The sequence below is a fragment of the Chiloscyllium plagiosum genome, chromosome 35 (assembly GCF_004010195.1).
Source record: "Chiloscyllium plagiosum isolate BGI_BamShark_2017 chromosome 35, ASM401019v2, whole genome shotgun sequence".
NCBI classification, from domain to species: Eukaryota; Metazoa; Chordata; class Chondrichthyes; order Orectolobiformes; family Hemiscylliidae; genus Chiloscyllium; species Chiloscyllium plagiosum.
The window spans coordinates 32,606,122-32,632,847 of record NC_057744.1 but is presented as its reverse complement, the minus strand read 5'-3'; the positions used below and the strand labels follow the sequence as shown (position 1 = coordinate 32,632,847).

The 26,726-nt window shown below is 43.6% G+C and overlaps 1 protein-coding gene across 2 annotated transcripts in view; it reads left to right on the top strand.

Annotated features, from left to right (window-relative positions):
- ilvbl (ilvB (bacterial acetolactate synthase)-like) overlaps positions 1–20,205 on the top strand; it is a 45,023-nt gene extending 24,818 nt beyond the window's left edge. Inside the window, exons 11-15 of one of the 2 annotated variants that reach the window (XR_006309398.1) lie at positions 2,643–2,812; positions 3,976–4,046; positions 14,993–15,064; positions 17,777–18,265; positions 19,515–19,536. Coding sequence is in view for 1 of the 2 variants with exons in the window: in XM_043676885.1 (XP_043532820.1) it covers positions 2,643–2,812; positions 3,976–4,046; positions 14,993–15,064; positions 18,160–18,265; positions 19,515–19,693 (598 nt within the window). In the remaining variant the exon portion in view is untranslated. Of the gene's footprint in view, positions 1–2,642; positions 2,813–3,975; positions 4,047–14,992; positions 15,065–17,776; positions 18,266–19,514 lie in introns of both variants that reach the window. The other variant, XM_043676885.1, reaches the window with a different exon arrangement.
- Positions 20,206–26,726: the final 6,521 nt, after the last annotated feature.

The window sequence follows — 26,726 nt, the reverse complement described above, 5'->3', positions numbered from 1 at the left end:
TTTACAAGGATGTTGCCAGGGTTGGAGAATTTGAGCTATCGGGAGAGGCTGAACAGGTTGGGGCTGTTTTCCCTGGAGCGTTGGAGGCTGAGGGGGTGACTTTATAGAGGTTTATAAAAACATGAAGGGCATGGATAGGATAAATAGACGAGTCTTTTCTCTGAGGTGGGGGAGTCCAGAACTAGCGGGCATAGGTTTAGGGTGAAAGGGGAAAGATATAAGTGGCAACTTTTCATGCAGAGTGTGGTGTGTGTATGGAATGAGCTGCCAGAGGAAGTGGTGGAGGCTAGTACAATTGAAGTATTTCAAAAGGCATTTGAATGGGTATATGAATAGGAAGGGTTTGTAGGGATATGGGCCGGGTACTGCCAAGTGGGACTAGATTAAGTTGGGATATCTGGTTTGGCATGGACGAGTTGGACCAAAGGGTCTGATTCCATGCTGTATATCTCAATCACGCTGTGACTCTAGTCAGCCCTTGGGCGACTGTCTGTCTGTGTGGAATTTCTACATTCTCCACGCGTCTGTGCAGGTTCCATCCCACAGTCCAAAGATACACAGATTAGCCATGGGAAATACAGCATTGCAGGGATCGAGTAAGGGGATTGGATGCTCTTTGGAGGGTCGGTGTGGACTCGATGGCTGAATGGCCTGCTTCACACTGTAGGGATTCTACAATTATAGTTTGGCCACATTATGAATGCACTTTTCTCAGCCATCAAGTCCTGGAGTGACTTAAAGCCAGAAATTCTACTTCAGAGACAGACATGCTATTCACTATGACACAAGACCTGTGTCCAGCTGTGAATATTTGAGATTAAATGGAATAGATTGATGAAGAGATGTGGAGCTGACCTTGAGCTGAACTGTTAGCTGACCTGCATGTTCAAGGTAGTAATTATATTGTAATTGTCTGGGTCAATTTGAGTTTGAGAAGAATCATCTAAACCTCCCAGTCCCAAGTACTGGCTGAGGAGCTCTGCAGCATATTACATGGGCTTTCCTGTCAGTGGATGACAGGATGGCACCCAGATGCCATACAGACATATCAATTGCTTGCAAGGCTCTAGCACAAGTACTACAATTTTGATCAAATTATCAGATGTTGGGAAAAAAACAGTAACAAGTGGTCAACACTTACAAGCGGGAAGGATCAGGCCAGGCCAATGAGAAAGGGACTAGAATTGCAGTCGAGTTTTATTGTTGACGACTTAAATTGTGCCAATAAATTCAGAGGTATAAATGTTTGTAATGATGTGTGATGCAAGCTTCAAAAATCAAGAGGTGTGCGCCAAATATTAGGAAGCTTGCAGTAAGAGGGGAAGGAGGTTAGTGCCTGTTTTACCCATTAGGTAAGGTGCCATTCAGCTAACCCATTCAAAACATGGCACTGTTGACAGTGCAACACTTCCTCAGTGGTGCTGAATAACATAGGCCTACGTTATCCTGTCTGGATGGATTTTAACCCTCCTTTAGCTGGGTCAGAAACTTCAAGGTCCCTCCCTAGGAATACTCTGTTGCTATGCCACATGTGCTGCAGTAGTTCACCCTCACCTTCCCAAGGAAATGAGCAATGAGTATCAGTCTTGCTACTAACACTCATGTACTTAACACTCATGTACTAGCTTTCTTTAAAAAACTTCTTTAAAAAAGGCTAACATATTAGTAAGCTGGAGAGGGTTCAGAGGATAGTTACCAGGATGTTGCCAGATGTGGAAGGTGAGTTATAAAGTTAAAAATCACACAACACCAGGTTATAGTCCAACAGATTTAATTGGAAGCACACTAGCTTTCGGAGCAATGCTCCTTCATCAGGTGGTTGTGGAGGGCTCGATCATAACACAGAATTTATAGCCATAGGGTATAAATTCTGAGTTACGTTCGAGCCCTCCACAATCATCTGATGAAGGAGCGTCGCTCCGAAAGCTAGTGTGCTTCCAATTAAATCTGTTGGACTATAACCTGGTGTTGTGATTTTTAACTTTGTACACCCCAGTCCAACACCAGCATCTCCGAATCGTGAGTTATAAAAATAGGTTGAGACTTTTTTTTAACTAGAGCTTAGAAGGTTCAGAGATGACCTTTGAAGGAGATTATAAAGTCATGAGAGGTATGGATAAGGTTAATAGTAGGTGTCTTTTCCCTAGGGTGGACAATTTCAAGACGAGGGAGCACATTTTTAAGATGAGAGGAGAGAGATTTTAAACAAAGACATAAGGGGCAAATATGTTTTACAAACAGGATAGTTTGCATATGGAATGAACTTCTTGAGGCAGTAGTCGATGTGGACACAATTGCAATGTTTAGAAGAAATTTGGATAGGTGCACAAATAGGAAAAGTTTGGAGGAATGTGGGCCAGGAGCAGGTAGGTCAAAGTAGATCACATCCACTGGCTCTCCTTTGTCTAACTTTCTCAAAGAATTCTAACAGAATTTAGTTTAGTTTAGTTTGAGATTGTTCTATATGGATTGGTTGGCCTGAAAGGTCTGTTTCCATGCTGTATGTCTCTGACTGTGTGTGGGTGTGATTAACTTGAGTCACGGAACACACTGTTTCAAGGCTTTAAAGTCTGGATTGGTCAAATGAAATGTATAGATTGGGCACAAGTTCTGAAATGGAATTTTTGTTTTTCATTTTTCAGTGAAAAAGCAGAGGAGGAAGTGATGACACATCTGAATCCTCTGAAAGTTCTGCATCGTGTCGAGCATTTGATGGAGGAGGACAGCATCATAGTGACTGATGGGGGTGATTTTGTGGGGAGTGCTGCTTATATCTTGAAACCCCGAGGACCTCTCCGATGGCTCGATCCTGGTTAGTACAAACTGAATTGTTGAAGGAGCTCTGGGGAGCGGGAGAATCCTTTTTGGAAAGTGGATATTGCTCCAAGCTGGCTGGAGTTCCTTTCTGTGGTTTTACCACTTTCTGTGGTGAGAGTCTTTTTTTATTTGGATGGGGTACCAATGTGTAGGTGCTTCCAGGAGTGGGGTCGGGAGGCAAAGAATGTTTATTCTACAATTAAGTATTAATTATGGAACAATTCAGACATTAATTTTGCACTGAATTGTAGAAAAGAACTCCTTATTTCACCCTTTGGACATCTCATATGCTTTGCAATCTATGAATCACTTTTGAATTGTAATTGCTTTTATTAGGCAAATATCCCAACCAATTTGATCCAGCAAGACCTCATTCACAGCAGGACTGAATAATCAGACAATCTGATTTTGGCAGTGCCAGTTGGAGGAGAAATGTAAGCAAATAGAGAGATTTGGGCTGATGGGGTGCAGTTTAATGTTTTATCTGAAAAGCATTACTTTGGGTTACTGCAGTAGTCTCTCTGTCCAGTGTGCTGAAACGCCTATTTGTATTATGTGCTCCAGAATCTTTAATGCACACCGAAAACCTCATTTTTTGTGTCAATTTCAAAATAAGTTTCTATCCCAAAATTAACCTCCAGAAGTGGAAGAGAGAGCAGGGTTAACGTCAGTGGAAGTAGTCAGTAATGCAGAATGTGATGCTGTTGAATGAAAGGAGCTTGATGCTGGGTCAAGGCAGATTATATGGGAATTGGGGCAGCAAGGCATAGTTATGGTCTCTGTGGCACGTCTGTGTTCGAGGTGGTGATTGTCTGCATATTTGCAGCTTTATAAATGCTAGTAATCTGGAATAGTCACTGGCTAGTTGAGATTTTTATTGAGAGCAGGTTGATTGAATTGGAACAGGGCCGGGACAGTGTAGCAATCCTTCACTACTGCACTGAATGTTGTCCCCATGTTCCTAATCCAACTCCTGGTCCAAGGCTTAAGCCTATAATTATATGATCTAGGAAAGAAAAACTGAGCCATACTGTTTGCTACCCTCAGATACCACCCACGCTGATTTAAGACTTCCATCCATCTTGTGTTTTCCTATCTGTTTGCAAGCAGCATCTGTGTTTCTAACAGATTGTTCCTCTCTGATCTTTCTGTTCCCAGGAGCATTTGGCACACTTGGAGTAGGTGGTGGATTTGCACTGGGAGCCAAGCTTTGCAGACCAGAGTCGGAGGTCAGCGCCTTGTACCCTGTTTCTTTACAGATGTTGAGTGCATAAGGCTGAGGACAGAAAGTGAAAAGTTATGACGTTATGAATATTTTATCAGATCTTTTAAATGTCTAATTTAAAATCTTTGGATGCCTTGAGGAAGCCTATGAGAGAGTAATCCAGCCTGCCAGAGTTTTGTCCATAAGATGAAGGAGTGCACGTAAGGCCATTCAGCCCATCGAGTCCATTCCATCATTTAATCATGGATGATGGGCATTTCAACTCCACTTACCCGCACTCTCGCTATATCCCTTGATTCCTTGCAAGGTCAAGAATTTATCAATAGACAATAGGTGCAGGAGTAGGCCGTCCTGCCTTTGAGCCTGCACCACCATTCAACATGATCATGGCTGATCATCCTTAATCAATATCCTGTTCCTGCCTTATCTCCATAACCCTTCATTCCACAATCCTTGAGAGCTCTATTCAACTCTTTCTTAAATGAATCCAGAGACTGGGCCTCACTGCCCTCTGGGGCAGAGCATTCCACACAGCCACCACACTCTGGGTGAAGAGGTTTCTCCTCCTCTCTGTCCTAAATGGTCTACCCCGTATTTTTAAGCTGTGTCCTCTAATTCGGCACTCACCCATCAGCTGAAACCTGTTTCCTGCCTCCAGAGTGTCCAATCCTTCAATAATCTTATATGTCTCAATCAGATCCCTTCTCAGTCTTCTAAACTCAAGGGTATACAAGCCCAGTCACTCCAATCTTTCAGTGTAAGGTAATCCTGCCATTCCAGGAATTGACCTCGTGAACCTACGCTGCACTCCCTCAATAGCCAGAATGTCTTTCTTCAAATTTGGAGACCAGAACTGCACACAGTACTCCAGGTGTGGTCTCACCAGGGCCCTGTACAGCTGCAGAAGAACCTTTTGGCTTCTATACTCAATCCCTTTTGTTATGAAGGCCAGCATGCTATTAGCCGCCTTCACTACCTGCTGTACCTGCATGCTTACCTTCATTGACTGGTGTACAAGAACACCCAGATCTCTCTGTACTGCCCCTCTACTTGAATTGATTCCATTTAGGTAGTAATCTGCCTTCCTGTTCTTGCCAACAAAGTGGATAACCATACATTTATCCACATTAAACTGCATCTGCTATGCATCTGACCATTCACCTAACTTGTCCAGGTCACCCTGTAATCTCCTAACATCCTCATCACATTTCACCCTGCCACCCAGCTTAGTATCATCAGCAAATTTGCTAATGTTATTGCTGATACCATCTTCTATATCATTAACATATATTGTAAAAAGCTGCGGTCCCAGTACTGATCCCTGTGGTACCCCACTGGTCACTGCCTGCCATTCTGAAATGGAGCCGTTTATCACTACTCTTTGTTTCCTATCAGCCAACCAACTTTCAATCCAAGTTAGTAATTTGCGCCCTAATTTCGCGCTCTAACCTCCTATATGGGACTTTATCAAAAGCTTTCTGAAAGTCCAGGTACACTACATCTACTGGATCTCCCTCGTCCATCTTCAGAGTTACATCCTCGAAAAATTCCATAAGATTAGTCAAACATAATTTCCCATTCTTAAATCCATGCTGACTCTGACCTATCCTGTTACTACTATCCAAATGTGTCGTAATTTCATCCTTTGAGGTCAGACTAACTGGTCTATAATTTCCTGCTTTCTCTCTCCCACCTCTCTTAAAAAGTGGTATGACATTAGCCACCCTCCAATCCGCAGGAACTGATCCTGAATCTATCGAACTCTGGAAAATAATCACCAACGCATCCACGATTTCTCGAGCCACCTCCTTCAGTACCCTGGGATATAGACCATCAGGCCCCGGGGACTTATCAACCTTCAGACCTAACAGTCTCTCCAACACCAATTCCTGGCAAATATAAATTCCCTTCAGTTCAGGTCCTTCAGCCACTGTTACCTCAGGGAGATTGCTTGTGTCTTCCCCACTGAACACCGATCTGAAGTACCAATTCAATTCGTCTGCCATTTCTTTGTTCCTCGTAATATATTCCCTTGTTTCTGTCTTCAAGGGCCCAATTTTAGTCATAATCATTTTTTTGGCTTTCACATACCTAAAAAAACTTTTACTATCCTCCTTTATATTATTGGCCAGCTTACCTTCGTACCTCATTTTTTCTCTGCGTATTTCCTTCTTAGTAATCCTCTGTTGTTCTTTTAAAAGCTTCCCATTCCTCCGTTTTCCCACTTATCTTTGCTATGTTATACTTTTTCTCTTTTAACTTTATGTTTCCTTACTTCCCTCGTCAGCCACGGCCACCCATGCCTCCTCCTAGGATTGATCTTCCTTTTTGGAATGAACTGATCCTGCAACTTCTGCATTATTGTTCCTCCACTGTCATCCCTGCTAAGGTATTGCACCATTGAACTTTCGCCAGGTCCTCCCTCATAGCTCCGTAGTTCCCTTTATTCAACTGAAAAATTGTCACTTCTGATTGTACCCTCTCCCTCTCGAATTGCAGATTGAAGCTTATTGTGTTATGGTCACTACTTCCCAATGGCTCCTTCACTTCGAGGTCCCTGGTGTTGCACAATACCAGATCCAGAATTGCCTTCTCCCTGGTCGGCTCCAGCACCAGCTGTTCTAAGAATCCATCTCGGAGGCACTCCACAAAGTCTCTTTCTTGAGGTCCAATACCATCCTGATTCTCCCAGTCTACCTGCATGTTGAAATCCCCCATAACAACTGTAGTAACATCTTTGCGACAGACCAATTTCAGCTCCTGATTTAACTTGCATCCGACATCCAGACTACTGTTTGGGGGCCTGTAGATAACTCCCAAGAGGGTCTTTTTACCCTTAGTATTTCTCAGCTCTATCCACACTCTCTCTATATCCCCTGATTCTCTGCCTTGAAGACATTTAACGTCCTGGTCTCCACTGCCCTCCGTGGTAATGAATTCCACAGACCCACCACTCCGGCTGAAGAAATGTGTCCTCATTCCGTTCTAAATTTACCCCCTCTAATGGGAAGGTTGTGCCCATGGGTCGAAGTCTCCTCGCCTAACGGAAACAATTTCCTAGCATTACATGGTATTACATGCGTTATCTTGTAAGTTTCTATTAGATCTCCCCTCAACCTTCTAAACTTTAATGAATATAATATCATTCTAGCGATCATCCATGTGAATCTCAGCTGGACACGCTTCAGTGCCAGTATGTCCTTCCTGAGGCGTGGGACCCAAAATTGGACACTGTATTCTAAGTGGGGCCGAACTAGAGCTTTATTAAGTCTCAGCAGAACATTGCTGTTTTTATATTCCAACCCTCTTGAGATAAATGACAACATTTACATTCGCTTTCTTAATCATGGACTCGACCTGCAAGTCATCCTTTAAAGAATCCTGGACTATAGCACTCCCAGATCCTTTTGTACGTTGGCTTTATGAATTTCCTCACTGTTTAGAAAATAGTCCATGCCTGTATTCTTTTTTTCCAAAGTGGAAGACCTTGCATTTGCTCATGTTGAATTTCATCAGCCATTTTCTGGACGACTCATCTGAACTGAAGTGCAGCCTCCCCACTTACTCAGTACTGCCTGCCTACCCACCTAACTTCGTATCATTGGCAAACTTGTCAGAATGTCCCCAGTCCTTTCATCCAGATCATTAATTTATAAAGTGAACAGCTGTGGCCCCAACAGTGAACCCTGTGGAACACCACTTGTCAGCAGCTGCCATTCTGAAAAAGAACCTTTTATCCCAACTCTCTTCCTTCTGTCAGACAGCCAATCCTCAGTCCATACCAATAGCTCACCTCGAACACCATGAGCCCTCCCCTTACTCAGCAGCTTCCCGTGAGGCATCTTTTCAAAGGCCTTTTGGAAATCTAGATAGATAACATTCACTGGGTTTCCCTGGTCTAATCTACTTGTTACCTCTTCAATGAATTGGAACAGGTTTGTCAGGCACGACCTCCACTTACTAAGTCCATGCTGACTTGTTCTAATCTGATCCTGCACTTTCAAGAATTTAGAAATCTCATCCTTAACGATGGATTCTAGAATTTTATCAACAACCCAGGTGAGGCTAATTGGCCTATAATTTTCCATCTTTTGTTTTGATCCTTTCTTGAACAAGGAGGTTACAACAGCGATTTTTCCGATCATCTGGGACTTTCCCTGACTCCAGGGACTTTTGAAAGATCACAATCAACGCCTCCACTATTTCCTCAGCCACGTCCCTCAGAACTCTAGGATGTAGCCAACGGGCCCAGGAGATTGATCAATATTTAGACCTTTTAGCTTTTGTAGCACTTTCTCTTTTGTAATGGCTATCATACTCCACTCTGTCCCCGATTCTCCTTAATTGTTGGGATATTACTCATGTCTTCCACTGTGAAGACTGACGCAAAGTACTTATTAAATTTGTAAATAAGTCAAAGTACTTATTAAAATCACTGGGCCACTCCAAATTGATGCTGGAAGGCTAATGTCTACTTTTGCCTCTTGTTTGTTTCTTATGTATTGAAAGAAACTTTTACTATCATTTCTAACATTACTGGTTTGCCTACCTTCATATTTGATCCTCTCCTTCTTTATTTCTCTCTTTGTTATCCTCTGTTTGTTTTGTAGCCTTCCCAACCTTCTGATTTCCCAGTGCTCTTGGCCACTTTATACGCTCCTTCTTCTTCTTTGATACATTTCCTGATTTCCTTTGACAGCCATGGCTGGCTAATCTCTTTCTCCTGCCACCCCCCCACCCCCCCCCCCCCCCCACCCAATTCTCAGATAATCTTGTCTTTGGGATGAACCTCCTATATGTCCTCAATTACACCCAGAAACTCTGCCACTGTTGCTCTACTGTGTTCCCCGCTAGACTCTGCTTCCAGTCGATTTTTGTCAGTTCCTCCCTCATGCCCCTGTAATTACCTTTATTTAACTGTAACACCATTACATCCGATTTTACCTTTTCCCTTTCAAACTGCAGACTGAACTCTACTGTGTTGTGATCGCTGCTTCCTAGGTGTTCCCTTACTTTAAGATCTTTTATAAAGTCTGGCTCATTACATAGCACTAAGTCCAGAAAAGCCTGCTCCCTTGTAGGCTCCATCACAAAGTGTTCCAAAAAGCCATCTGGTAAGCATTCCATGAACTCCCTTTCTTTGGATCCACCGGCAACATTATTCACCCAGTCAACCTGCATGTTGAAGTCCCCCATGATCACCGGGACCTTGCCTTTCTGACATGCTCTATCTATTTTCCGGTACATCTTGCGCCCCTGGTCCTGACCACTGTACATAACTCCCATTTTTTTTTCTTTTGTTGCCTTTGTGGTTCCTCAACTCCACCCAAACAGACTCCACATCATCTGACCTTATGTCATTCAGTGCCACAGATTTAATTTCATTCTTAACCAACAAGGCAGCCCCGCCCCTCTGCTCTCCTCCTTGTCTTTTTGATGTTGTAAATCCTTAGATGTTTAACTGCCAGTCCTGAACTCCCTGCAACCATGTCTCCGTGATGCCAACCACATCATAATCATTCACAGTGATTAGTACCGTTAATTCATCTACTTTGTTATGAATACTATAAGCATTCGGGTAAAGTGCCTTAATGCTAACTTTCTTATCATTATCAGAGATATTGGAAATTATAAAATGACCTAAGTTATCCTTTTTTGCTGCATTCCTAGTCTGCCTCAAGCTTAAACCATATTATCTTTCCATTTAACTGCATACTCCCTGTCACTTTCCCTTCTACTGACTCAGAAGCTTAAAGTCCTACTGACCACCTTACTTATCCTTTTCGCCAGAATGGTGGTTCCAAATTGGTTCAGGCTGAGACCGTCCCAATGGTACAGATTCTAATGCCTCATGAAATGGAACCCCTCTTTCCCACACCATTCCTTTAGCCATGTGTTTAATTCCCTAACTTTCTTATCCCTATGCCAATTAGCATGTGGCTCGGGTAGTAATCCGGAGATTATGACCCTCGAGGACCTGTTCTTCAATTTCCTTCCTAATGCTTGATACTGCCCAAATGGGTCCTTCGTCCTAACCTTGCCTATGTCGTTAATCTGAAAGTGGACCAGAATGACCGGATTCTCTCCCTCCCTCTCCGATATCATTTCAAGCCGGTTGGAGATATCCTGGACCCTGGCACCAGGCAGACAACACACCATGCGGGACTCCCAATCCAGCTCATAAAGGGTACTATCTGTCCCCCTAATTGTAGACTCCCCTATAACAACTACTTGTCCTTTTGCTCCCCCCTCTTGAATGGCCTTCTGCACCATGGTGCCATGGTCATCCGGCTCATCCTGTCCACAGCCCTTTTCCTCATCCGAACAGGGAGCAAGAATCTCATACCTGTTGGACAAGGTCAAGGGCTGAGGCTCCTGCACTCCTGAACTCAGAATCCCGCTACCTGTTTCACTTACAGTCACACCCTGTTGTCCCTGAACACTTCCTGAATTTGAATTACACCGTGGGTGGCACAGTGGTTAGCACTGCTGCCTCACCGCCAGAGACCCGGGTTCAATTCCCGCCTCAGGCGACTGACTGTGTGGAGTTTGCACGTTCTCCCCGTGTCTGCGTGGGTTTCCTCCGGGTGCTCCGGTTTCCTCCCACAGTCCAAAGATGTGCAGGTCATGCTAAATTGCCCGTAGTATTAAGTAAGGGGTAAATGTAGGGGTATGGGTGGGTTGCGCTTCGGCGGGTCGGTGTGGACTTGTTGGGCCGAAGGGCCTGTTTCCACACTAAGTAATCTAAAGCAATCTAATCTAATCTACTGAAACAAAGTGTCCAGGTAACTCTTCCCCCTCCGGGATGTGCTGCAGTGTTTGAAGCTCAGATTCCAGATCATCAGTTCTGAACCAGAGTTCTTCCAGCAACCAACACTTGCTGCAGATGTGGTCACTGCCATTCACAATGGAATCAGCCAGCTCCCACATCATACAGCTACAGCACATCACCTGTCCAGCCATAACTACCTATTTAATTAACTTTTACAATTTATGTAAATAATTTCTAATATTTGTCTTCTACAGTCTTATCCAATTAACCAATTAAAATTTTAATATATCACAATACACAAGAAATCTTAACAACCCACAAGAGTCCTTCTTGGTTAGAGCTCCTGCTCTTTTTGCTGCTGGAACAGAAATGGAGGGCTCTGCCGGTCAAGTTAAGTGTTTTTGAAACCTTAAAGCGGTGACTCACCTTCCCTGGAGGCCCCTCATTGATGCTCCCACTCTTCCTGCTTTGAGTCTGTGGACTCTTATTTAGTTTAGAGGAGGAAGGTGGGCGGGAGGCCCTACACACCTACTTAAATAGTAATCACTTGCCTTCCCATCAGTCTCCCTGTTCTGACCTCACTTTGGCCCGACTCCCAATGCGCTCAGCTGTTTTAAAAAAGAAGTTAATGTTGTGTGTCTCCTTCTGGCTTTTCATTTCTAGTTCAAATCCGGCCCCAGCTGTTGTATTAAAGCTTTCAGTGTCGACGTTTCATCAGAGGGATGCAATGCAGATCCAGAAAATTGCCTGGTGTAAAGCCCTGGGTCTCCACTGTTGTCTTCTGATGAGACTAGGCCAGTAAATTGCTTTCAGTTTGGCAAGCTCAGTGTAAGGATTACTGCAATTGACAACTATGTGATACAGACGGGATTGGCTTTCTCAAAGTCATAGTTAGGATGTATTATTCCAGAACTTTCAGGGAAGCCACTGCTGAGTTTGTACTGCAGGGTGTTCTTGTGAAGATTCAGCAATTTTTGGCATAAAGGAGCAGTGCTGTGAGTTATGAATTATCACACATTTGTGCCACTCTGTGGGAGCTCACCATAATCTCACCGCGTGGTACAAGGACAAAGGAGAAAAGTCATGTGTGATGTCCAAGAAGATGGATGAGATTCTTAATGAGTGTTTTACATCGGTATTCATTGAGGAGAGGGACATGATGAATGTTGAGGGTATGGATAGATGTTTGATTACTCTAGGTCAAGTCGGCATAAGGAGGGAGGAAGTGTTGAGTATTCTAAAAGGCATTAAGATGAGCAAGTCCCCAGGTCAGGATGGGATCTATTCCAGGTTACTGAGGAAAATGAGAGAGGAAATAGCAGGGGCCTTAACAGATATCTTGGCAGCATCCTTGAACATGGGCGAGGTCCCAGAGTACTGAAGAATTGCTAATGTTGTCCCCTTGTTTAAGAAGGGTAGCAGAGATAATCCAGATAATTATACACTGGTGAGAGTGACATCAGTGGTAGGGAAGCTGCTGGAGAAGATATTGAGGGGTAGGATCTATTTACATTTGCAAGAAAATGGGCTGATCAGTGGTAGGCAGCATGGTTTTCTGCTGGGAAGGTCTTGTCTTACCAACTTAATAGAATTCTTTGAGGAAGTGACAAAGTTGACTGAAGAGGGAAATGCCTAGATGTCATATACATGAACTTCAGTAAAGTGTTTAATAAGGTTCCCCATGATAGGCTGATGGCGAAAGTGAAGTCGCATGGGGTCCAGGGTGCACTAGCTAGATGGATCGAGAACTCACTGGGCAACAGGACACAGAGTAGCAGTACCATTGGGACGGTCTCAGCCTGAACCAATTTGGAACCACCATTCTGGCGAAAAGGATAAGTAAGGTGGTCAGTAGGACTTTAAGCTTCTGAGTCAGTAGAAGTGAAAGGGAAAGGGACTTTCTCAAAATGGAGAACCGTGACCAGTGGTGTTCCACAGGTATCCATGTTGGGATCACTGTTGTTTGTGATATACATAAATAATCTGGAGGAAGGTACAGGTGGGCTGATTAGCAAGTTTATAGATGACACTAAGATTGGTGCAGTAGCAGATAGTGAAGGGGACTGTCAGAGAATACAGCAGAATATAGATAGATTGGGGAGTTGGGTGGAGAAATGGCAGATGGAGTTCAATTCGGGCAAATGCGAGGTGATGCGTTTTGGAAGATCTAATTCAAGAGCGAACTATACAGTAAATGGAAAACTGATGTGCAGAGTGACCTGGGTGTTCTGGTCCATTGTACCCTGAAGGTGGCAACACGGACGATAGAGTCGTCAAGAAGGCGAATGGCATGCTTTCCTTCATCGGACAAGGTATTGAGTACAAGAGTTGGCAATTGTATAAGACTTTTGTTCGACTACATTTGGAATACTCTGTATTCTGGTTGCCATATTACCAAAAGGATGTCGATGCTTTAGAGAGGGTGCAGAGGAGGTTCACCAGGATGTTGCCTGTTAGAGAGGATGCGAGCTATGAGGAGAAGTTGAGTAGATTAGGATTATTTTCATTAGAAAGACAGAGGTTGAGGGGGACCTGATTGAGGCCTACAAAATCATGACAAGTATAGACAGGCTGGATAGCAAGAAGCTTTTTCCCAGAGTGGGGGACTCACTGGGAGTCATGAGTTCAAAGTGAAAGGGGAGACATTTAAAGGGGTTATGCTTGGTAAGTTCTTTACATAGAGGATAGTGGGTGTCTGGAATACATTGCCAGCGGAGGTGGTCGAGGCAGGCACGATAACGTCATTTAAGATGTATCTAGACAGATAAATGAATGGACAGGGAGCAGAGGGATACAGATCATTAGAAAACAGGCAACAAGTTTAGATAGATGACCTGGATCGGCGCAGGCTTGGAGGGCTGATGGGCCTGTTCCTGTGCTATAATTTTCTTTGTTCTTTGTTGAAGAAGTTGCTGCATTTGTCGTAATTAAAGCTTGCTGCAGAAAATCAAGCGATGGGCTTTCACAGTATAAGGGGTCCTGTGAATGAGGTAGCTTTTAGACTTAATGAAATGTGCACATTCCCAATTCAGAAAATGAATGATAGATGTTTATGCTGGTAGGTATTAAATTGTGGGGCAATGTTTTTTTCATTTCTGTTCTTGTATTTCCATTGCTGCTCTATCTCCTATCCATCCAATCTTGCTTTCACTATTAATTTCATAGAATCCCTATAGTGTGGAAGCAGGCCATTCGGCCCATTGGGTCCACACCGACCCTCCAAAGAGCAACCCACCCAGACCCAAGCCCTATCCTATTCCTGTAACCCTGCATTTCCCATGGCTAGCCTACCTAGCTTGCACATCCCTGGATATTATATATAATTTCCCATGGCTAATCCATCTAACCTGTGCAAGTGGGAGGAAACCCACGCAGACACTGGGAGAATGTGCAAACTCCACACAGGCGGTCACCTGAGGCAGGAATTGAACCCAGGTGCCTGGCTCTGTGAAGCTGCAGTCGTAACTGTTGAGTCCACTTCTTCTGGAATTGATTGATTGATTCAAATTCAAGCAGTTTCCTTCGGTTACTGTTGGCCCGGATTCATCTGTCCCGTTTCCCTCACCTTGTCGGGGTGGCTCAGTGGTTAGCTCTGCTACATCATGATGCTTGGGTTCGATTCCACCCTCTGCGTGGGTTTCCTCCAACAGTCCAAATATGTGTAGGTCAGGCTATGCTAAATTGGCTATGATGTCCAGGGATGTGCAGGCTAGGTGGGTTAGCCATGGGAAATGCAGGGTTACAGGGATAGGGTGAATCTGGGTGAGATACTCTTCAGAGGGTCAGTGTGGACTCGATGGACCAAGTATCCTGCTTCCACACTGTAGAGATTCTATGGTCAACTAGAATTTCCTGCAAATGGCAGCACCAAATAAACTGGAACTCTTGGAAAGAAGTCAAACACACAGAAATAACTGTGAGGTGGCTGCACTTCACAATTCTGCTGGGGATTCAGAAATCCTTACTGCACATCTGCCCTCTTGCTCCTGGCTAGAAATTGTTCAGTACCACACCTGAGTTCCTCAAGTGTGTTCCCAGCACTTTGAGAAATTTGGAAATGTCCATGAATTTCAAAAGGCAGACTCATTTTTTTTTAAAGTAAGTGTGGTCATTGAAGAGAGAGAGATTGCTGTAGTGTTGTTCAGAGTTCAGACTCCCTATTTTTATTTAATATTTAGGTTTGGATCGTTTATGGCGATGGTTCCCTTGGCTACAGCATTGCTGAATTTGACACATTCAAACGTCACAAGGTATGTGTCACACCTCTGCTTATACTAAATGGGCAATTATTAATACTTAGTAATTTCTTGCTGTTGGCTATGTAGAAAGGTTCACTGCTTTCTGGAAATGTCTCAGCAGTCTCGAGATATCTTCATTGGATAGGAATTTGGGATGGTCAACTCATCCTGCTGCTGCTGTTTTGTAAGCTACCCTTGTCCAGAGTTGCTTTTCTCGTGGAAGGAGTCTGAGTTTCCTGTGCCATATCATGACACAGGCGAGCGAATAATGGTCTTACTGGCCCCTACCTGGTCGCTTGCTAATGTTTCATCCAACATGGTCAGAACATAATGTGATGGGGACATTATATAAATACAACTTGTTATTGTGCCTTTACCTTGACGAGACCCTGCCCTTCACTGCAATGCCTCAGCCAAGTTTGTGGCCAAATCAATAACTCCCAATTTATAGAGTTAGAGTATGGACCAGCCAGTGTAGAGAGTGCTTTAATTCACTAAGGTCATTTGGAAAGGCAGAAAGTTGTTCTGATGTAATTTCAATTAAGTAAAATAATTTGTCTTACTTTAATCTTTTTAATATGATGGAATATTTCAATATTAAGGGGGAAGGCAATGGTCTGATGATGTTGTCACCAGACTGGTAATCCAGAAACTCAGCAAATGTTCTGGGCACCTGGGAGATTTTTTTTAAAAACGTCTGGAATTAAGCATCTATTATGACCATGAAACCAATGTCAATTTTCAGAAAAACCCATCTGATTCACTAATGTCCTTTAGAGAAGTAAATCTGCCATCCTTACCTTGTCTGGCCTTTGTGTGAATCCAGAGCCACAGCAATGTGGTTGACTCTCAGCTGCCCTCCAAACTGTTGTAGTAAGCCACTCAGTTATATCAATCGGTATAAAGTCTCAACAAATAAATTAAATCAGGTGGATCACCTGCAAGCGACCTAGGCATCAGAAAAGACATTGGCTGAAACAGTCTGTCGATCCTGCAAAGTTCTCACCTCGGGGGCTAGTGCCAAATTGGGAGAACAGTCTCACAGACTAGTCGAGCAACATCTGGCATAGTCGTACTCGTGGAATCATACCTTACAGACAATGTACCAGACACCACCACCACCATCGCCATCTCTGGATAGGTCCTGCATCCAGCAGGACAGACCCAGCAGAGGTGGGAGCACAGTGACGTGCACTTGGGAGGAAATTCCCCTTAGAGTCCTCCGTATCGCGCCCCATGAAATCTCATGGCTTCAGGTTAAACATGAGCAAGGAAACTTCCTGCTGATTACCACATACCATTGTCCCCTGACTGATGAATCCGTATTCCTCCATGTTAAACAACACTTTGTGCCCTTGTCACTCTGAGGGTGACAAGGGCACAAAAGGTACTCTGGGTGGAGGATTTCAATGTCCATCACCAAAAGTGGCCCAGCAGCAGCAGCAGTACCACTGAGCTGGTTGGGTCCTAAAGGGCATAGCTGCCAGACTGGATCTGCAGCAGGTGGTGAGGGGAACCAACAAGAGAAATAGACATGCTTGACCTCATCCTTAATACTCTGCATACTGCAGGTGCATCTGTCCATGACACTATCGGTAAGAATAAACTCCACACAGACCTTGTGGAGACAAAGTCACATTGAGAATGCCCTCCATTGTATTTTGTGGAAAAGTGTGGTGCTGGAAAAGCACGGCAGGTCAGGCAGCATGCGAGGAGCAGGAGAATCGACATTTTGGGCATAAGCCCTTCATCAGGAATGACTTGATGAAGGGATTATGTAAGAAATGTTGACTGTCCTGCTCCTTGGATGCTGCCTGATCTACTGTGGTTTTCCAATACCACACTTTTCAACTCTGACTCTCCAGTATCTGCGGTCCCACTTCCTCCCATTGTACTTTGTGGCACTATCACAGCGCTAAACAGGACAGACTTCGAACAGATCTAGCAACACAATACAGGGCAATCAAGAGGTGCCGTTGGCCATCAACAGTTGCAAAACATTACTCCAACACAATCTGCAATCTCATGACCTGACATGTCCTCACTCAACATTACCATCCAGCCAGGGGATCAACCCTAGTTCAATGAGAGTGCAGGAGCAGCGCCAGCCTTACTTACATATGAGGTGTCAACCTCTTGAAGCTACCAAACATTACTACTTGCTTGCCAAATAGCATAAGCAGTAACTGATAGAGCTAAATGATCCCACAACCAATAGGTCAGATCTAATCTCTGTAAGTCATTCCTATCCAGTTGTGAATGGTGTGCATAATTAACCAACTCACTAGAGGAGGAGGCTCCATAAGTATCTTCATTGTCAATGCTGGGGGCTAACAAAAGAGCAGTGAGCCACTCACTATCCTGACCTGGAAACATATTGCTGTTCGTTCACTGTCACTGGGTCAAAATCCTGGAATTCCCTCCGTAAGGGCAATGTGAGTCAATCTACAAAATACAGACTGTTAAAGATCCACCACCACCTGCTCAAGGGCAACTTGGGAACGGGTGAGACATGCTGGCTTATCAGCCGTATCCATGTCCCATAAGTGAATTTTTTTTTAAATGATACTTTTTGTTGCTGACTGTATCTCTGCTGATGTTAGTCCTACTACCTCTCACTACCACACTGTAACTCTTCCTAGCACCTGTTACTGATAAAATCTCATTCGGAGTGTATGGGTACAGCCACCATTTGTTGTTCACCTGTAATTGCCTTTATAACAGTGCTGATCCTTGGTGTTCCTTGGTCATATCAAAGGGCACTGAAAGTCAATGACATTCCTATAGGTCTGGAGTCAGAGATGCCAGATCAAGTAAGACAGCTTTTTTTGTCCTTCACAATTGTACATTGGTGTATTAGATGTATTTTTACATGGTTACCATTATTGATATTAGCTTTCTCTTTCAGATTTCTTCATTTCGTATTGCTGTTGTTGATTTCGTTCCCTCACTGTCATCTCATGGCCACTCCCTTTCCAAACAATCAGAAACGTATATTTTTTCGATCAAGTCTGAAAGAGCTATTTGTTTTAATAAATGTTGCAGGTAGTTGAGGGTGTGCATTTAAAATTAATTTTCTCACTCATTATTGACCTGTGTTCTTTCAGACTCCTGTAATCGCCTTGGTTGGCAATGATGCTGGCTGGAGCCAGATTTCCCGAGAGCAGGTTCCCTTGCTTGGCAGCAATGTGGCCTGTGGCCTGGCATACACAGGTAGGTGGCTGGATCTTCAACTGTGGTAATACATAACTGGAAATATACCTATTCTGGCTTAAGCTGTCCCCAGCACCCCTTCTGCCTTTGTTTTGATAACAGGCAGACCTATGGAAATGGATAAGGAGTTCCCTTCACATTGAATTTAATTCCATGTGAAAAGCAAATGACTTTTTAATAATTTGCAAGCTGTTTAACTGCTGACCCTGAGCCAGTTTGACTATGCAGACAAGTGCTAATGGTTGAGTATGTAAAGCAAAAATTTCATTCTGCGTTTTATTTTTTTCTCTCTTTCTTCAATATTAACCCCCACACTACCGCCTAACTGCGGTAGTGCTTATTTTTTCCCCAGCACCCATGTTGCCTCTCCCTGAACAACTCCAGGGTGTTGGTGGACACCGCGTGCTCCTTCTCCAAGGACACCTGGGCCCTAACGTAACCGCGGAAGAGGGGCAGGCATTCGGCCCTAACGACCCCCTCCACAGCCCACTGCCTGGACCTGTTAATGGCCAGTTTGGCCAGGCCCAGGAGCAGACCCATGAGGAGGGATTCTGCGTTTTAACTTGAATCTGCTCTTTAAGCCTGCTTTCACTGAAATCCAGTTCCATAAATGACATCCATCATCTTAGGGATCCAAATGGCCATTAAATACATGAGAGCTTAGACGGTGTCGATAGACAGTCTCCAGAGGGAAACTATCATAACGTAGCTTTCAACTCTTTTGCTTTGTCCAAGCTGGAGAGAGTGAACAGCTGACCATTAGGAATGTGTTTTGAGCTTGAGGGATTTGTTAAAGATTTAGCCATCCTACACCTTCCATGTACATCCGCTAATATGGTGCAGCTCTGGAACTGAACCAAGATTCTTCCATATCGCACCATGTGTATGCACGCTGATCAGTAGGATGGCAAAAGCAATTGAACAACTGCAATTTGTGCTGTTCAATTGCTCCAATGTTAACTTGGAAATGAACAGCTTTTGCTTAACTTCTGCTAACAACCTGCCATTAAGTTCCTGAGTAAAGGAAAGGAAGCCATGAAAGCTACTAATGGCTCAGCTCCGAAATGATTACATGGACCTTGTGTCCTTCCACGTGGTAAGGGAATATTTGATAGGGTAAAGTCCAACCCTCTTGTCACACCTTTCCATGGGGCTGAGGGCAGTGGTGGAGGCCTCTCTTAATCCCAGTTATTGCTGATTTTCTGATCAGGTGGAAGGGCCATGACCTTTATATGTCTTTGCTCCACAGATTATCATACAGTTGCTGAGGGATACGGTGGTAAAGGCTTTCTACTGAACCGGGAAAATGAAGATCAAATGGACAATATAATAAGGGCTGCTCAGGGGGAGTGCAGGAATGGGAATCCGACCCTCATAAATGTCCTGATAGGAAAATCGAATTTCAGGGAAGGTTCCATCTCTGTGTAATCACTCCTTTTGTACAGATCATGGATTTGCTGTTTCGTGTGTGCCTTGCCCCATTAAGTTCTTGTCCTAGTGACATAGACAGAAAACAGAATGGTGAAAGATTGTACATAATCATGCAATTGCATTTAATGCACAAGGTACTTAATCAAAGACTAATTTACATGAATAACCACTAACATTTTGATTTTATTTGTTTTTTAGAAAACAAAAATCAGGCTATATTTTATTATTTTTTAAGTTAATCTGTGTTAAATTTGAGTCTATAATAGTTGTGTAGCTTGGAGCTGGTTAACAGTGGTTTTCAATGCAGTTCCTGGAAGCCACTTGAACAATCCCTCTCTTTGTCCAAGGAGCCTCAAGGTTCGTGCTGCTGGGTTTGTCTGTGTGCTGAATGAGCTGTAGCGTGATGCTGTACCCTCCCCAGCAAAAAAAACAGGATCTAGAAACAACATGATCCTTATACCATGAATCACAGGCTCTGGCTAAAATAAAGAAAGAACCCTTTTGTTTTAGTTTTGCTTCACGTGGTAAGTTCATGGCATCTACTGCCTGTAGTAACATGATTGAATCCAGGAGCTGCTTGTTAAATGGTAGCCATCGCCCCCTCCCAAATAGAAGCTGTTACATCTGGAAGAATCTTAAGAAACTGCAATTCCAAAGCTGCTCAATGGTTATCAACTTCACTGCAGTCACTTTACATCCCATTTTTGTAGCAATACTGAGAATGCCTGTATAAAGGTCCGGTGTGGTTGACAGTGACACCATGTTGTACATGCCACAGTGAAGCTTTTTTTTTGTGATCAGATCCATTCTTGACCCTGCTGGGTTTTCCACGTCCTGTGCAGTTGGTTTTTCCACACATTCTGCCACTTGCCTCCCCATGTGCTCAGCCATTTGTCTTCAGCCGAGATTGAGATTGATATCCTTCTGGCCACAATCCTGAAGATGTTTTGGATGTAACAAGGTAACTCAGGAACTTGTGGCAATCCTCGCAAATGGGCAGTTGTAGTTTGTAGATGCCAGTGGTGCTTTCTGATAGTTACTGCTTCTGTTTTAAGAGATTGTGGCAAGATGTGGAAAGATAAGTGACAGGACTGTCACTGTCTAATCCATGCAATGCTCCATTCTTCCCACACACTCAACATGATATACGTATGAATTAAACAGAATCATTGTGCTTCATTGTAAATATCTCTACATTTAATTTAGATTATTTTTTCTTTGTAAAATGATAGCTATTTTGATATTAGGCTCTTTCAAATTCATTCTTTCAGATTAATGCTCATTGTTGATCCAAATAATTAACCACTTCCATTTTTAAAAAAATTACAGAGGGGGAAAAGATGTTCGCATTTCTTCAATAATGTGAAACGCCCCCACCCCCTTGCATGTTGTGCACTAATTCACCTAATTATTGGTTAGATTCCATCATTAACTTCAGACAACTCAACTTTTAAGCTATTGCCTAGACTTTTTACTGAGGCCTCAATATATTAATCCTTTACATTATCAACAAGATTTCTGAACGGTTTGTAAGGCATGAGTTTTCGTATTGTCCTCCGTGCTCTCTGTCTGACTGTGGAGCCATGGAAGACTCCAGCTGGTGGATTGCAAAAGCAGCCATGACTGTTTTGAAAACAAAAACAGAAATTGGAAAAAGTTCAGCACGTCTGGCAGCATCTGGAGAGAAATCAGAATTAATATTTTGGACCTGGTGGCCCTTTTGAATAGTTTGAACTGTTTTGAGTAATTTGATTTCCCAATCACCAGGCTTTCTTTTAATTGTGTTCAAAGTTTGTGAAAAGATTTGTAGCTCGGCTGCTCGTTGTTGTGGTTCTGTTCGCCGAGCTGGGAATTTGTGTTGCAGACGTTTCGTCCCCTGTCTAGGTGACATCCTCAGTGCTTGGGAGCCTCCTGTGAAGCGCTTCTGTGATCTTTCCTCCGGCATTTGTAGTGGTTTGAATCTGCCGCTTCCGGTTGTCTGTTCCAGCTGTTCCCTGCAGTGGTCGGTATATTGGGTCCAGGTCGATGTGTTTATTGATTGAATCGGTGGATGAGTGGATATGTCCTCATCTAATGCTGCTTAATGCCTCTCTTCAAATAGTAAAGGTATTTAATTCTAATGTATTACAAGTTAGATTCAAAAGTCTTCATGTTAAGATAGTGATAATTGAATGGCAATGAAGCAAGTGTAGGAATGATACTTTGCCCCAAGATGGCAGTAGTGGTCTTTGGAAGTCCATTAATTGTACTTGGTTCTTGCTGAGCAGCATTGCAGTAATCTCTCTCTTTATGACTTGTTTGTTGGATGTCTAGATTTCTTCCTGATATTACAGAGTTAGCCACCTGTTGGCCAATTGGATAAGTAATTGTGGGAAGTTAAAACTCAAGTGTGAACAAAACCTCCCCGTTGTCATATATCCATTGAACAAATTCATTGGTAGTCCCTTGCAAACAAGGATGACTGTGTCTTCCACTCTCTGGGTGAGTCCGTAGCTGGGTGTACGGGCCAGTATGGCTACCACAGTCTCTGGTGGTCACGCAAAGGGGTTGGTGGGACTTTGGCTCCTCATCCTGTTTCTGCCTGGATTACACTATTTTTCCATGGCAAATCTTGAGATGCTTGACACCTTCCCGGATGCTGCTCCTCCATTTTGAACGGGCTTGAGATAGTGATTCCCAGGTGTCTTTGGGAACACCGCACTTTGCCAGTGAGACCTTGAATTGCTTCCTCTGTCCAGCTGGGGCTTGCCTGTCATTTCAGAGATGGGTGTCGAGCTCCTGCTGGAGTAGTCTCGTGCCCAGCCCATTGCTGCCAATCAAGGGAGGGGTCAGTTCCTCGATGCTGGGGATGTTAGCCTGGTGGAGGACACTAGTGTTGGTGCATCTGACTTCCCAGAGGATTCGCAGGATGTTGCGCATTGGTGGCACTGCTCCAGTGTTTTGAGGTGTCTGCTGTAGACAGTCCATGTCTCAGAGTGATATGGGAGGACGGGAGCCACTATGATTCTGTAAACCATCACCTTGGTATTGGATCTGATGATGTCCTGTAATACCCTGTTCGTCAGGTTGCCGAAGGCTGCGCTCGCACACTGGAGGTGGTGCTAGATCTCTTCAAATAGCTGCTTTTACCGCTACAGCACTCCCGAGGTGTTGATTAAAAGATTTTGTGGTCAGCATCAAATTACAATTCTGGGTTTTAGATTGTCCATGAAATTCCTGTGTGTGACTGACTACTTAGCAAAGCTTTGAGATCTGTTGATTTTTCTTATGATTCTTAACAAATTCATAGTACTAATGGATTTGGGGAATAGGATCATTTTCTTTCTACATTCCCTACTGGCGATGACCGTACCAGCGCTTGGGATAAAATGGAAAACTTATTTATAGCCCCTTTGAAGAGTATTGCATTAGTGTAGCTGGGTGGAACTTGTCATTCAAAGATTTGCTGTGGAATTGGAAGGTGGTGAATGAAATCTATGTTTCTGGCTGTGAATCCCTAAGATTCCTGTTGGGTTTTGTTCTGCTGGGGTTGGGCAGTGGGAGCAAGAGGAACCATTTAACTTGTGAAACTTTCTATCAGGTCTTGCCATGCCAGAGTCCTCTGCGCTGCACTTAAACCACACCTGACTTTTGCAGAGCTTCAGAGAAACTACTGACCTGGGCCTTGTGTGTCCCTTCCCTGTGTTGAAATTGGACAATGACAAGGGTATAAGTTTGCTTGCTGAGCTGCAAGGTTTGTTTACAGATATTTTGTCACATTATTAGGTAACACCATCAGTTACCTAGTCAAAGGACACCTCTTTGACTGGGACAACACATCCATCCTAGGACAAGCTAAACAGATACGCACAAGAATTCCTAGAAACAAGGCATTTCAACCAAATTCTCTCAACAAACACATCGATTTGGACCCCACCTACCAACTTCTGAGAAAAAACAGGAAATGACATTGCCTACCCAAAGAAACCTAAACACAAATTAAAAAGTAGGCCTTAACACCAGTGCTTCACGGGAGACTCATTGAAGATGTTACCTAGCAGGATGATGAAACCTCTGAAAACGAGCCTTCCAGCTCAGTGAGCAAACCTACATTCAGAACCTCAACCTGAGCTACAAACCTCAAAACTCGCTGGACAGCTGACTGTTTGCAGTCTGGATGTGAGGAACCAACCAGCAGCAGAGATCAGAATGGGAATTTTAACTTCTAATCAGTTGACCATTAGCATTTGGGTTTCTTTTTAAATTCTTAGAGCATGTTTACATTTAATTATAGGTGATTATGAACTAGGCTATGTTCTACCTCTATTTAAAAGTAAATGCTGCGCTTTATTCTGTACCTTGACTGTGCATTGAAATATTAAAATGATTCATTTCAACCTGAGGCTCACTGTGTAATTCATGCTTTGAGTATCATACCACTGTACAAATTAGAATTAGATTAGATTACTTCGTGTGGAAACAGGCCCTTCAGCCCAACAAGTCCACACTGACCCTCTGAAGTACTACCCACTGATACCCATCCCCCTACATTTACCCCTTCACCTAACACTATGGGCAATTAAGCATGGCCAATTCACCCAACCTGCACATTTTTGGACTGTGGGAGGAAACCGGAGCACCTGGAGGAAACCTACGCAGACACTGGGAGAATGTGCAAATTCCCCACAGACAACTGTCTGAGACGGGAATTGAAGCCGGGTCTCTGGCGCTGTGAGGCAGCAGTGCTAACCACTGTTGAATGTAATTGTACAGAACCTCTCCCTCCAGTTTCTACATACCAGCGGGAGCTGTTTAGCTAGTTTTATGGAATCATTGCCATTGTTTTGTGACAGTGTATTGCTAGGACTTGAGTTGGATTGTTATTGTTTCAAGTCGCAATCCCGGATTTGAGTTTGCTGTTGTGGTGTAAAATTATGTCCCAATACATGTGTGAATCATAATGTAACACATGTATTGGGCCAAGCAGTGGAATGTGGTGAAACGGTTAAAAATTATGTCCCAATACATGTGTGAATCTAACCGGAATGGAGGTGTTGCTTAGTCCCGTGTGAATCTTATTACACACCTCCCCGTGTGAATCTTCTTATCTGTATGTAACCAGAATGGAATGTGTTTTTTAGCCTTGCTCTGCTGTTCACATGAATGTTTATATCTGGAAAAGAGTATATCACCTGGAAAAGTCTCCAGTTCGGTGAGTCTGCTCCGGGGTTACGTTTAACCGCCGAGCGTGGGTTGTTGGCAACCGCTCTACGAGAACTGACGGCTCCCAGTTCCGGTAACATGTAGAGTGAGTATAAGCCAGACCCGTTGTAAGATGAGACCTGGTTTTGGCGACGTTGCGGGGAATAAAATGCTCATATTCTAGCAGACTCGCCTCTTGGTCGTTTGTTCTGTGTCAGACTACTCTCCTACGAACCTGACCTTGAGAATTTTTTAAAACAGCTGTGTAGAACGTAGAGATAACCACTGCTAACCAGTCACTATATGTGGCAAAGTGATATCCAGATATATCTAATTATATCTCAGATTGGCCAAGTGATCTGTCTGCTTTGTGAGATTTATTGCCTTAAGGTTTGATAAGGTTTTATAAGATTGGGGTAGCATTTGAGGTGAGGGGAGTTGACTCCTTTTTTTGTGCTGAATGGATGGATACAGAAAGTAAGTGTACATGTGAAGTCTTTACTTGTACGGAGAGTGTCTTTGTTCCCAGAGTGACAGCTAATTATTGTGATCTCTCCATTCCTAATATCTTTAACCTCCTCTAGCCTCCGTGCCCCCTATACCTATGCTCCTCCAATTCTGAACCCTTCCACATCCTCTTCCAGATCAACAGGTTCTAAGCTCTGGAATTCCATGCCTAGAATTTTCAGTGTCTCCACTTTTTCCTCCTCCTGCCCCACCACTGTTACAGCTTTTTTTTGAAAACCTTCTTGGGGATTATAATTAAAAATGTGGGTATGTCATTTGGCCCATCAAGCCTACTCTGCCACCTGGTTCACTAATTTCCTAAATGGAAAGGAACTGCCATCATCACCTGATTTGGCCTATATGCAATTCCAGACCTACAGCACTGTGGTTGGCTCTGAATTGCCCTCTGTACAATTGGGGTTGGCAATATATGCTGGGGTAGCCTGCGATGCTGTCATCCCATGAATGAATAAAAAAACCCTCATCATGATCATGGCTGGTCCTCTATTTCAGTATTATAACCCCACTCTCTTTAAATATATTCAGTGACTTTGCCTCTGTAGTCTTCTGTCAGAAAAAATATTCTACGGATTGACCTCCATTCAAATGAATACATTTCTCCCATCTTGGTCTGAAATGGCCTAACCCATATTCTGACACTGGGACCTTATTTTTTCTGGAAACCTCCACCTTGCATCCAATCTGTGTCTCTGTCAGAATTTTGTACATTTTGATACCCCCTGTCATTCTTCTGCTTTCCAGTGACTATAGGCCTAGTCGATCCAGTCTCATATGAACAAATGTGCCATCCTAGGAATACCAAACAATCCCACCGACAACAGATCAGATCTAAGCTCTGCAGTCCTGCCACATCCAGTGTCAAATAGTGGTGAACAATTAAGCAACTCACTGCAGGAGAAGGCTCCACAAATATTCCCAACCTCTATGTTGGACAAGCCCAACAAACTGCAAAAGATAGGGCTGAAGCACTCTCAGCAGTCTTCAGCCATAAATGCCGATTGGATGATCCATCTCAGCCGCCTCTAGTGATCCACAGCATTACAAATACCAGTCTGTAGCCAATTTGATACACTTCACGTGACATCAAGAAACAGTTGAAGGCACTGAATACTGCAAAGGCTATGGACCCTGACAACATTTCAACACGAGTATTGAAGACTTGTCCTCCAGAATTTGCTGCTCCTCTAGCCAAGCTCTTTCAGTACAGTTACAGTACTGTCACCTATCAAACTACAGGGAAAATTGCGCAGGTATGTCCTGTACACAAAATTCAGGACACAATCTGACCAATTACTGCCTCATCGTTTAGGTGAGATGCCAT